This window comes from Dermacentor andersoni, chromosome 9, assembly GCF_023375885.2.
Source record: "Dermacentor andersoni chromosome 9, qqDerAnde1_hic_scaffold, whole genome shotgun sequence".
NCBI lineage: Eukaryota > Metazoa > Arthropoda > Arachnida > Ixodida > Ixodidae > Dermacentor > Dermacentor andersoni.
This window is the reverse complement of record NC_092822.1, coordinates 3,935,995-3,949,975: the sequence shown is the minus strand read 5'-3', so window position 1 is coordinate 3,949,975 and position 13,981 is coordinate 3,935,995. Positions and strand designations below refer to the sequence as shown.

Genomic DNA, 13,981 nt, shown 5'->3' with positions numbered 1-13,981 from the left:
GCACCGTAGCCGCCGCCGGAGAATAACGGCCCTCGTCCCTCGCCTCACCCCCCTGCCTCGCGTGCAGCAGCAGAGGGCACGCATCCGGGCCGCGTTCCTCGAGCGCGCAATCGTGATTGAACTCCTACGCTTTCACTCATACGGAACAGCACGGCAACGGCGACGACAGAAATGCGCCTGGAGTGTCCATATAATTGATGTTGCAATAAATACTTAAATCATTAGACCATGCATGCTTCACGTCATGCGTATTTGCTGCCCTCATACCGGCAGCACTGGGGAGATGTCGCTTAAGGTTATCGCTCGCGTGGGGTTTGACTTGTGGGCGACGAGTGGACGCGACAGCCATCTCCATCGCGTCGCTTGTCGGCGTCGCACGCAGGATCGCTTATACGTCACGTCACGGTTTATACGTCACGCGAAAGAATTCGCACTGAGAAGATACTTTATTTGACTTCAATTACTGCTGACGGAGGGGCGTGTGACGCTGCGTCCATTTTGACGCTTTTGTAGCCGAGCGCATTGACTGTCTCTGCAGGCCTTCTAAGCCTGTAGGCCGCGCAAGCGCCGTCTTTACCAGGAGAGTGCGACGGCAGATCGTGTACACAATACCTGCAGTTTCTGTATAGTTGCTAGCACAATAAACAATTTTGTCCTTGAGTAATAAATTCGTGAGAGGGAAATTGGACGCAGGCGATACCTTCACACCTTGTGCCATGCAGCAAGTCTACACGGGACACTTGCTGCATTGTACATTGATATGATATCTGCATTGACATCACTATAGTACCGCTCCTTCAGCGGTTAAGCCAGCTGACAGGTGCACCGATAAGCCGCGCCGGACGTTAGTTAGCGCGAAAATGATCGTGCCAAATCCCTGGATGTTGATGCGCATCACCTTCATGACTTTTGTTTAAAAAAACGTCTGTTTTGAAGCCAGCGGCTGGATGCTAGCAGCGAGGCCCAGATGAGGATTCACACGCGCCTGGTCATGCTGCACCGAATGGCGCCGCAGGCACGCATGGTGGCGCCACGTCATTAACTGCACCAGACTTGGCGGATATGGTACAAAACGCGTGCTTACACTGCAGGCGTTATTCGCCGACATTGTCAAGACGTACCACAATAGCGGCGACATTCGAGCGCGCTTCCAGCCGTATGCGCCGCTCTGCGCCATCGCCTGAATTGTAGCTAGCCGAGTTGGTTGCGCTACACGGACCGCTTAGTGCTACAATGCACTGAGCACAAGTAATGAGCGCACTCGCCGACTGCATTTCCTCGCTGCTCGAAATAGTGCGCAATTATGCATAGCAATAAACAGCGCTCACGCGTGTGCAGTAGCAGGCGTAGTACTTGACCAGGAAGGGGCACCTGATGATGGAGGCAACCACCTTGTCGATGCAGGCCTGTTTGTGCCTCTGGAAGCGGTCGCACGCCACTAGCTTGATGGTGCATACCAGGTTTGTCGGCTTGTAAGCCGCTTTGTAGACGGCGCTGCGGAACAAGTTGCGTGCGGCTCAGAAGAGGCGTCTGACACGCGAGAACAATGCTCGTCATGCACGCGCCTGCGACACTTAAGGAAAGTTGTCGGTCCCGTTTACACGGCCACGTCAATTCCTAAAGCGTCGTTCTTCCACTGTTTTGTAACAATTACGTCACGTCAGCGTTTGATCGCTTCCTCGAAATAATTGATTTAGTCCAGCTGCTTCGTGAGGCTAAGGAGCACTTGTTCGGGGGTGTTTGCAAGGTCTGACAAAAGTACGCGGACCTCATACTCTGAGCGCTCTAGAATTGGACGCCGTTTGCTTGTTGCCGCCGTACACTGCACGCCCCATTTCCACGCGTTCACGGAGGATCTATCGCATGCTTCAATCCGCGATTCGCAACCAGCCGCAACAAATTCCGCTAAAGGAGCACTGACACAATTTTCCGTTTTTACAGCTTGAATCTTCGTCGTTGAAACCGCAGTTTCAAGCAACTGTTGATTGAGCGCGCGACAAGTAATCATCACATTTGAATAATGCGGCCGCTACAAAATCGGTGGCAAGTGTACAATGGCTTTGTGAGTGAAAACAATGGCACGTAATCAGGTGCACGTATTATAGGCCACTGACGCACCACTGAGTCATGTGCGGCGTCTCGGGGAACACTGGGACGGCGAGAGCTAGATAATGTACGCGCACGTGTGTATAACGTCACCTTCTCTGGTAACGTCACTTTCAATGGCTACTCATTACGAGTGAGGCTAGGACCAGTTTTGCCATTCTTGTTCTCAGGGACTTTCTTTAGTGGAAGGCAAGTGAATAGTGAACATTCTGAAGGAGATAACACAATTTTTGCAAAGCATTTACGGCTAAGCCGTTTTAACAGCTTTCAGGTACTCTTATTTGAGAACACTTTCAAATGCTGAGATGGATATAACTGGAACAGCTCAAATTACCGCTTCCTTGGCAACGATGGGCCGCTGGTTGCCAAAACAATGGCACCGGGTCAATTTCTTTGTTTCAAAAGTTATAGAAATTAAAAATAAATTATGGGGTTTTACGTGCCAAAACCACTTTCTGATTATGAGGCACGCCGTAGTGGAGGACTACGGAAATTCTGACCACCTGGAGTTCTTTAACGTGCACCTAAATCCAAGTACACGGGTGTTCTCGCCCCCATCGAAATGCGGCCACCGTGGCTGGGATTCGATTACGCGACCTCGTGCTCAGCAGCCCAACACCATAGCCACTGAGCAACCACGGCGGGTTTTTATAGGAATTGTAGTACTGCGGCTCAGTGCCTACACATCAGCAGCACGCGCTACAGGGCTACAACAGGATTGCCGCTGCCCACCTAAGGTGACTACGGGACCGGCAGCAGCAACGTATTCACTACAGTGGGAGGAAAGGAAGCATCCGACCGCAATGACGAGCCTACGGAGGGGCAGCACCGGTTACCCAGCGGAACTCTGCCGACACGCAACAAGCGCGCTTCATCCAGGCTGGTGAGCGACAGGAATGGCTTGGCACTGTTGGTTTGCTCGGTTCTGCCTCGCAGCTTTTCACAGGCGGTGTTGAGCTGTAAATCCTAGGCTACCAGATGGAAAAACTTATCACTGCCGTCAACGCTATTCAGGGTTTAGGACGACAGTTAATAAAAGAGGTCACAGTTGAAGTGATCCGAGTTTGAGCAACCTTTTCTGACAAATCCATCTGAGACAGAGAAGTCTGTCGCTTTATTGCATCAGGAGCAATTGCTGTCTTAAAGTTATGTGAAACCAGACGCGGAAATGGTTCAATCACAGTTTGAGGCTGTGACCAAACGGTTATCGCGCGTTGGCATACGTTTGTTATAGTACCATTACCGTATATACTCGACTAAGGGTCGTGCTCATGTAAGAACCGCACCCCGAACTTGGCAGTCCAAAATTCAGAAGTATTGAAATAAAGAATTCGGAGACTAAAGAGAGCGTCGCAGCTTGTGTGCATAGAGCCTGAGCGCTATCTGTGCGTCGTCTTCGGACATCGTTGTGAGAAGCTTTGACGTCACAGTCATATCTATAACACCATAAAGTGCAGTTAAGAATTCACGAGTGCACGCTATGCCGGAACTTGGGCAGCTCTAACAGCGACCGGTGTTGCGGAATGGGCGCCCCCATTCCAATTCCATGCCGGAAATTAGAACTTGTCGCAATCCCATTCCTTTCAATTCATCGGAATGAAAAAAAAAACTTAACCCATTCCCGCGCCGGGAATGGCCGGGCAGTTCAATTCCATTCCTATAATTCCTCAACGTAGGAAAGGCATGCTGGTACTTTTATCGAGTTACCGATCAACGCACCATAAAGCTGATGTCATCAGATGCGTTAACAGCTGCAAAAATACGCGAAACACGTTACCAAGGTCAAGAGCTAGTAGCCTGGTGACATATCGCGTGCAGTACAGCCACACTATTAATTCCCATTGAGGCAGTTCTCCCGCTACCTAGAGTATTTGCATGGTCAGCATGTTTTAACGGGTTGTGATGTTTTAATATTGTTTAAGCTTAAATGTATCAACGTTAAGTGACGACACAGCGTGTTTTTGGTTAGGTGTATTCGTGATTTCTAAATGCTGCAGTAAAGATCGCAAGCAGTTCAAGGTGCCAAAAAAAAAAGCTTTATTTTGGTTTTATTCATCGAAATTTTGCAACACAATGTCATGAGCTAAATGGGCTCTTCACCGTTTAGGTTCGGAAACCCAAAATGTAAATAGCGGCTGCTTCAACGGTTATTCTAAAAACAAATAAAGGTGAGATAAAACAATTGCATTCCACCTATGTGTTGCGCTTCGCACACATGAGCTGCTCGAAAGAGGCGCTCGACAGCCCATTTCGCCTCCCTGTCATCATCAAGGATGCCGCAGAAAACGCGCGTTCCACGTCAGCTGATGTTGCATTCACAGTGAAAACAGTGGAGTAGCCAGAAATTTCGTTCGGGAGAGGGGGGGAGGCTGACGTTGCAGGTCGGCCTCCTCCTTATAGAATTTGTCTAGGGATAAAGTACGCGAATAATAACTGCATTGCCATTGCCAAGGATGCTGCAAACGAATTCGTGAACGCTGTGCACTGTCAAGACAAGCAAATATGTATTTTTTTCATAAAAGAATATACTAATAGGTCTCAAAAACTGTGCCCAAAATAACTGATATCATTGCTTCCACATTTTCTGTCTATTTATAAGATAATATCACACGAACTTCAGAGCTAAATAAGTTTGAAACCAAGAAATCAGTGCGTGCCACTGATATGAAAAATGTAAAGGCTATGAAATGAACAAGTTGAGCGCAAATATTTTCATGAACCTTTGTCATTCAAGAACTTTGTTTATATTTTTGCACGTATGACACGGCCAGGAAACAATCTCAATGACGCTGTCCTTCGTTCCAATGTACTGCGCAAGCTGTCACCGGTCGTGTATTGTGAGTAATTGCACCGGAATTATAGTCGCAACAGAGAGCACATATAAAGAGCAGGAGAATGCAAAATATACGAAGGCGAGCCAAATGAAACTGAGCCAATGCGAATATATGACAAACGGGATACTATATTAAAACGTAGTCTCCATGAGCATTTAGAAATTTGTCCGACTGACTAACGAGCCCCGTGATTTACGTCTCATGAAACTCCTTGGGTTGCTACTTCAAGAATTCCGTAACTGACTGTTTCACATCATCATCCGACACGAGTCCGGTTCCCTTGAGGTGTTCTTTTCAAATGCACAAAAATGTGGACGTCCCAAGGCGACAGGTCTGGGCTGATGCTGCAGCATTTCGCTCATCAACTTTACCAGATTATGTTAATCACATCAGCGACGTGGGGACGGGCATTGTCGTGGAGCAAGATGACGCCATTCCTGAATTTTCCACGTCGTTTGTTCTTGATTGCGACATGCAGCCGATCCGGCGTTTCAAAATACCGGAAACGATTGATAGACTCTTGAGGTTTAGCAAAATCGAGCAGTAATGGCCCTTGACGATTTAAAAAAAAAAAGCCAACAGCTATCCGGTGGAAATGACGGCCTTTGCTTTCTTTGGGGCGGTGAATTGGAATGTTGCCACTGTAAGCTTTGCCGTCGTGTTTCAGGCTTGTAGTAGTGGCACCATGATTCATTCCCGGTCACAATTACAGATAAGAAGTCGGCATCCTCATTGTGACACCGGATCAGACGAGTCAATGCAGCGCCAAATTTCTCCGTCTTCTGGCGATGGTTCAAAATGTTGGGCACCCATTGCGCGCACAAGAGCTGATAACCGAGATGGTAATGAATTATGATGTGAACCAAACCGTGACTGATGTTCACACGCTCTGCTAGTTCATCGATGCTTATCCTCCGTTATTGTCTTATTAGCTCATCAACCTTGGCAGCTATGTGGGGGCAATTGCACGGTGACCTTGGCCCAGTCTTGGATTGTCTTTGCAACTTTCACGTCGTTCTTTGAACCGTTTGCTTCAACGCTTCACAGTGCCCAATGAAATGCAAGATTCAACATACACGGCAGCCATAGGGCGAATAATTTCTTTTTGGGAAACGCCTTCAGTTGTCAAAAGCCTCACGGCACCACGGTGTTGTGATCGGGCGTTCGCCCCGCGACACCCCTCAGTCACGGCTCCAACGATTATGGTGAAAGGACTGACGGCCTCGTCGGGATAGTCCTCGACACGTATGAGTTATGGCCAGCGCAGGAGAGCCTCGTTCATAAAAGGTTTCAGCGATTAGCAATGATACGGCTGTCACCTGTCAGCAGCACAAACTGGCGCGTCCAAGCCAGAGATGCGCGTGGTATAACCCGCTTAATATGACCCGGCCCGCTCAGTATAACCCGCTTTCAACCCGCCTAGTATGACCCTCGCATTGAACCACCGTCAGCGTCGACGAAAAGGGCGACCTACCTCCGGTTTGGTGGGACCTGATGTCACCGACCCCCTGGCACCGGATTGCAGGAGGTGACTACAGCAAGATCCCACAGGGCATGAACGGAGCTACGGACGACGGGAGTGGGCAGCGACTACTACTTTATCATCAACTTTTCTGTATTTCTTTGCGTTTTCTTGTACTTATGTAAATATGTACGTGCTTGTCAAACGTCCTGAATATCGGACCCAGCCTCCCGTTCATCTCACTCCTCCACGAGGAAAGAGGATCCCACGTCTTCGAACCCCGAGTCGCAACATTGGATGGCAGCGGTGGATAGTCTGTGCAGCGCTTCGACTTCGGCACGGTAAGTGCACGACCTTTTCTCCTTGAGAGTTGCCAGGCTTAACGTCGTTCTTCCTGGTAACAAGGGTGTACGAAGCCTTGTTGAAAGATACCTTGCTTCAACAATTAGTTCCTTGAGAAACTTGTCGGCGAAAGAGAGGTAGCCTTGGATTTGAGGAAGTTGCGCAGGACGGATCTAAACGCGATATGCGGGGAATTCGGGATTGAATGTGGGACGCAGCTAAAGGAGGCGAAAGTCATCGAGGTGATCGAGGCAAGCGGCAGAGATGAAGAAGAGATCGTGGAGGCTTGGGAGGATATTCAGGACCAGAGAGAGCGAGAGCAGGAAGAACACGAACGGGATGAGCGAATGCGACAGCACAGAATGTGGATAGAGGAAATGAACAGGGAACTCCAGTATCTAAGGGCACTGCAGGCACAGTCTAGGCTGCATGTATTCGAGGACGGCGAAACATAGAAAGAAAGCTTTGCGCAGAGGTGCAGCTGGACCTGGACCGTTGTTTGGTAGGGTTGTTGGGGGTGCTTCCCTGTGATGTGTCCTGTTGCATGGCTCGCCTTTCCGACAAAAACTTGCGGAATTACGATAAAGCCTAGAATGCGTTACTCCAGCATTTCGGAATTCCTGCTGAGCGCGTGAGGTAAAGCTCGAATGACCAGTGCAAGCTTTCTCCTTTCGAAGAGACTGAGGTTGCGCTAGTGAATGAAGAGCACGAAAAGTGCGAGGTGGCGAAACACTCAGAGGTAGAGCGTGAGCAAAGCGAGGCCTTCGCTCGTCTAAAAAAAGGTCGTTCCGGAGGGCGTCCCTTGCGAGGGCCAGGCTTGTTCCAGTAGCCATGAGAACGTTAAGGAGGCGATGGACACCTTCCTCGCACCCAAGCAATTGGGCGACTTTCCGGAATCGTGTAGGATAGACCCAGATACGGTGGCGGCCGAGCCGAGACCCGACGCCGCAGGACGGAGCGGAGATCGCTCAGGGCTCCAGCATCGGGGATTTCGCAATGCAGTCGTACACTGAAACCGAGCTAGCGGCAATCCCGGCGAGCCCGGACTGTAGGGCTGGATAGCTTCCTCGTGCTTCAGCACTTGAGTGATTCTCTAGCATTGCCGAGGATAGAGAGCGAATAAGAGACAGTGGCGATTCCGAAAGGTGTTCCTTGAGGGGACGAGGCTTGTTTCAGTAGTCCTAGCAGCGTAAAGGAGGAGCTGAAAACCTTCCTCGTACCACCACACTTGAGCGACATTCCGGTATCGCCAAAAGAACAGAATGCCGTGGTGGCCAAGCATGGCAGGAGCCCGACGCTCAGGGTTTCTAGCGGCACATTCGGTCACCACCTGGAAGCGAAAAATTGGTTCAGGCGGCGCAGGATCAAAGGAGCTAAGTGTTCGGCGCAGAGAAAACTCGCGAAAGTCGCCACATCGAAGCGCGTGAGACCGAAGAACGGGCCAGCGCCCAGTGCCGAGTAGGGAGCATTGTGGCGAGTCAGGAAACGGAGGCGTCGCGAAAGGCTGATAACCACAGGAAACAGCGCGTCTCTGCGAGAGGATGCGGCCAAAATGTCCAACCTGGTTGAGACATCCGCGTCGGAACCGGGTCGGTTGAGCCAGAACCACCGAGACTAGGTGGTTCTGGTCGAGCGGTCCCTGAGGCGGAATGCGCTGCGAGAGCGAGGACGAAGGGAGAATGGCTATTCCCGCGTTTACGGCCTCCCCCTCAGGGACGAGACAGCAAGCCGCGAGCACATGGGGTGACGATTGACGGCAGAGAGAAATGTAGGTCTCGCCCCTCGTGTGCTCAGCGTGGCCCAACGGCTCTCAGTCGGCGACCAAATCGTGCGCGCATGAAGAAAGAGTAATTGTAATGTGAGCGCATCCATCAGTTCTTTTCTTTTGTTTCTTTTTGTAATTAGAACGCGAGACAATTTCTTTGTTAGTTATTGGGAACGTCTTACTTAAGTTGTTCGCGTTAGGAAAATAACATTTTTCTAGGTTTTTGCGCGCAGATAGAGCGTAGCTTTTTTTAGGTTTTTAAATGCCACTCTACGAATTCATTTAGTTTAACGTAATGCAGTCAGCAGAGCACAGTACGTTTCGCTTTAGAGGCGCTGGTACTGACAGGTGGCACTGACCGAACGAGCAACTCGGCACGCGGCACTGATCCCTTTGACCATTTCAATTGCTGTGACGAATCCTGTAGTTTAAAAGGTCACGCTTTTCTTTCGTTTTGCCGACTTGTGAATCACGAGCTAGGTGGAAATTTCAGTTCGGAAGGGCGGAGCAGGAGACGTGGGACAAGTTGCCGGGGAAGGATGCCCCCGGTTCTTCGAATTTCAACCTCGCCATACCGTGACCAAACTGACAGCGGTCTTGGGGCAGTTTCGAAGGAAAGGAACAAAGGCGGCTGAAAGTAGCCGGCTCATGAGTTAGTCTTTGAAAAGCCTTTATGCCTCGATAGGGAACAAATACTTTTTTTATATATGCCTGGGCTTTAATTATTGTTTGTTATTGTAGGTTTTAAGCGAGCTCCATTCGTTTATCGTTTGCCTCAGAACTGCTTGAGTTGCGCATTCTATGAGACATGATGGGAACGAAATTCATCAAAACATAAGTCACCCTACCATTTAAACTTTGTTAAGGGTCTGAAATTTGATTTACTAATTAATTTGTTTAGATTCGTTTGAGCAGTGCTCCTCTATGGCTGCCTTTCTGGCGCTCGCTGGTTCTGACCTCGGGAATTATTAAGGGAGAGGGAGTATTACCTGGCTAACTCGGAGGGGGTTTGGGGCGCTTGCCTTGTCGCTTGCCTTGTCGGACTTGGTCCCTAAAATGCCAGTTCCGAGCCTACGACCTGCAGCCAACCCTCGCTCCAAGAGGGGCATTGCACGTGATTCTCCCGGCGAGCCCCGGTCTTTGAGCCGGAGCTGAGCCTGCTGAGCGGCCTCTTCAAGCGGCACTGATGAGCTGCCCCTTTCGAGCCCTCTTCCTGGAGATGGACGGGCTGTTGTGATCGGCCGTTCGTGCCGCGACACCCCTCGGTCACGGCTCGCATGATTATAGTGAAAGGACCGTCGGCCTTGTCGGGATGGTTCTCGACACGGATGAGTTATGGCCAGCGCAGGAGGGCCTCGTTCATAAAAGGTTTCAGCGATTAGCAATGATACGGCTGTCAACTGTCAGCAGCACAAACTGGCGTGTCCAAGCCAGAGATGCGCTTGGTATAACCCGCTTAGTATGACCCTCTCACTGAACCATCAGCGTCGACGAAAAGGGCGACCTACCTCTGGGTTGGTGGGACCTGATGTCACCGACCCCCTGACACGGGATTGGAGGAAGTGGCTACACAGAGATCACATACTGCATAAAAGGAGCTACGGAGGACGGGAGTGAGCAGCGACTACCACTTTATCATCATCTTTTCTGTATTTTTCTGTATTTCTCTTCATTTTTATGTACTTATGTAAATATATACGTGTTTGTCCAACGTCCTGAATATCGGACCCAGCCTCACGTTCACTCACTCCTCCACGAGAAAAGAGGATCCCACGTCTTCGAACCCCGAGTCGCAACAACGGTGTTCAACTTTTGGAGTGTCCATTATGTCACGCAACGATGTTCAACCCAGTGAATAAGAGCATTAAAAGCCTTTATCCTCACACCAGCGTGTCACTTTTGTAAATGAGAGATGCGCCTGCTCTACGCGCATGACTCGCACATAAAGAACCGAACCATTGTTTTTAACAATACCGCTCTACTGACTCCCCCACCACTCTCATCGCACAACGTAACATACAGACACTGGAAATACGAAGAAAAATTCAAAGATTGAAGTCAATTTTCTTAATCAAAAATAACAAACTCTCCATGAGTCCTGCTCCATTTATTAAGTCCACCACAACACGCCTAACAAGAAATCATCACACGGAATCCCTAACACCGTACAACGCTAGAATCAATGTTTTTAAATACTCTTTCTTTCCGCGCACAATCACTCAATGGAATTCACTGCCGACTGATCTACTAACCAGTATTGATGCCTTGGACAAAATTACTTATTGACAGTTACAGAGTTATTGTTTTCTGTTCCTGCTATATGTCATTGTTTATATATTCTCATTACTGTAATGTAATTTGCTGTGGTTTTTGCAGTTATTATTTTCGTTCTTCTTGTGTTGTCCCTCCTGCTAGGACCCAGTTAGGGTCTGCAGCATGCTATAAATAAATAAATAAATAAATAAATAAATAAATAAATAAATAAATAAATATTTCGTCGGTTGCGTTAGCTCATTTTCATTTGACTCGTCCTCGTACATTAGAAATTAGAAGATTCCATGGAATATACAAATGTGAAGATACAGCTTGATAAAGGGCACAAAAGTGTCACTGGAAACAAAGTTCACTGCACGCATGCACAAAACCTCGAAACAAGCTATTTAAGTATATGTATAAGTCTCCAACAAATCTATGCATCTAAGAAAAAGTCACTGTATATAATGCGTCAAACAAGGCAAATAAACATGTTTAAAATCAGAGACACAAAGATCACAGCACCCTCTCCCCCACTCCCCTTGATGTATTGCGGGCTTCAGGAGGTGGCGCGCTTCTTCTCCCGCTTTTCTCCCTTGCGCACACAAGACTAAGCCACTATCGTCAGCTCCCCCATGCCAACCCCCCCCCCCCCCCAGCTTTCACTCGCACATACAGCATGCGGTGCGCGGTCACGATGTTATCGCTTGGACTTTATATTGAACATGAGGGCGACGGCGATGGCAGGAATGCGCCTAAAGTGTCCATATAATTGCTACCGCCATAATACTGATGCACGCATATTGCGTTTCTTGTGGACGATGCACGCGGGCGCCCCGACAAAGACGACGAACGCTCTCTGGCTCTGAAGCTGTCGGCTGAGCTGGCCAGCGCTGCATTATCCTGTGTAAATATACTTTGTAAATAGTCTTCGTTCGCGTAACATTTTGGTGGAGGGTGCCGCTCCCCATCCTCGCCACGGAGCTCCGCAGCGGCTGCACCGTCCTGCTTTCCGCCATGGCTCCCAGTGACGACACCTCGTCGGATTGTACTCCTGCAACCCCGCCAACAACGCACGTCACGGTTACCAAACCCCGTCATCTTGGCATATTCTCCGGCCAAGAGAATGTCGACGCTGCGGATTGGCTCAACCTGCGTGAGCGTGTTAGCCAAAACAACCGCTGGGACCCTAATATTATGCTAGCGAATGTCCTATTCTACTTGGGCGGAACTCCTCGTGCCTGGTTCCGGACACACGAGGAAGAGATCTCTAGCTGGGATGCTTTCAAGGAGAAGCTCAGCGACCTCTTTGGCAATCCCACCGGTCGGCAGCTGGCTGCTAGAAAAGAGCTTGCTACCAGAGTTCAGTCTTCTACTGAATCGTATGTCTCGTAAATACAAGACGTGCTCGCTCTTTGCCGCAAAGTCGACGACCAAATGGCTGAGGTTGACAAAGTCTGCCACGTACTCTAAGAGATCGCGGACGACGCATTAAACTTGCTCGTATTCAACAATGTATTCACCATTGACGTCATTGTCAAGGAAAGGCGCCACTTTGAGCTCGCCAAAAGCCGCCGCGTCATTCCACAGTTCTCCCGGCTCTCTAACACCGCTGCGACGTCGTCTTGCGTCGACCTGACCGCTTCACCACCCCTAAATGAGCACGTCACACGCATTGTTCTCTGCGAGCTCGAGGCTACAAGTTCTGCGCTGCTCCATCACCGCCCACTTGAACCCACCTTTGACCAACCGGCCCCAGCGATCTCTCTCTCATTCAGGCAGTGGTGCGGCAAGATTTGCCAACCTCAGTTTTCCTGCTGCCTCCTCCATCTGCCGACCTGACGCCAGACCAGTGCCGACAGCTCCGCCTCACAGCGATCTGTATTCCCCTCCCAGGTACCGCAGCCCTACCCAGTGGAGAACTCCGGCCGACAAGCCCATTTGCTTCCGTTGCCTCCGCATTGGCAGCGTCGCTCGCCACTGCCGCACCTCCAGGACGTCGCCGCATCCGAGCTCCGTTTCCCCGTTTCCTCGCTCATATGCCGACCCGCGCTGTTACTCGCCTCGCCGTATGCCCCCTACCTCAGGCGTATCCATCGACGACAGCCGTCCTGCTCGCTCGCCGTCACCGCAGCGCCTTCGGTCCCCGTCGCCCCAGCCAAGCCGCTATTCGTCGCGGACCAATCATGGACCCTCCCGGACGGAAAACTAGACCATGCAGCTCCTGGGGGTAGTGCTGCATTATCTTCGTCGTGTCGAAATCCTCCACTGAAGCTCCCAACGAACCAGAACTTACTTGATGGTCAAGTCGACGGTGCCCCTGTCTACTGGAGATACTGGAGCCCAGCTGTCCATAATGAGTTGTAACCTCCGTCGTCGACTGAAGAAGGTTCCCATGCCTCCTACTACTACAGCCGTGCGCAGGGCCGATGGTAGCACTGTTGAAGTTACTGGAATGTGTACTTCCCGTATCAGTATCGCCGATCGCCACGTCCCTGTTCTTTTTACAGTGCTGACCAATTGTCCCCATGACCTAATCCTCGGAGTGGATTTTCTTACGACGCATTCACCTTTGATCGACTGTTCTGCCGGTACCCTTTGCTTCGAACTTCCTCTATACTCGCGCATATTCGTGCCGAACTGCCGAACAACTTTAGTACGACCACCTTCGTCCGACTGCCGCCTAAAGCCTTGACTTTCGTCGATTTGCTATCATCTTTTCCTGTGCCCGATGGTGATTACATCGCCACACTTGTTCCTGATGTCCTGTTAATGCTCAATATCGCTGTGCCCCACTTCGTCGTCACCGTCGCCGATAACCGGACATGTCTTCCCGTTGTCAATTTTGGCCTGACAAAGGAAGTTCTACACCAAGGCATATCGGTTGCAACGCTGCGTGCTATAGGAGATGACCAGGTCACGACGTCCTCTTTTCAGTAGACGTCCGCTCAGATTCTTCACCATGTCTACAGGATTCTATTTGCCCTGACGCAACATTTTGTCCCATGATTGCTGCGGACTTATTGCCTGAACAAGCGGCAGCTCTGTGTTGCCTTTTGGTTTCCTACCACGACATCTTCGACCTCAACAATCTCCAATTGGGCCAGACTTCAATTTATAAGCATCACATAAATAATGCTGATGGCAGTCCTATTCATCGCCGGCCATATCGAGTTTCTGCTTTAGAGCGTAAGATTATTCAAGAGGAAGTGAACAAGA

The 13,981-nt window shown here is 50.0% G+C and overlaps 1 protein-coding gene across 1 annotated transcript in view; it reads right to left on the bottom strand.

The window, feature by feature from the left end:
* LOC126527444 (probable serine/threonine-protein kinase DDB_G0280717) overlaps positions 1 to 13,981 on the bottom strand; it is a 141,859-nt gene that overhangs the window by 90,380 nt on the left and 37,498 nt on the right. The window contains exon 3 of the mRNA XM_050175277.2: positions 1,329 to 1,494. Coding sequence (XP_050031234.2) covers positions 1,329 to 1,494 — 166 coding nt within the window. The remainder of the gene's footprint in view (positions 1 to 1,328; positions 1,495 to 13,981) is intronic.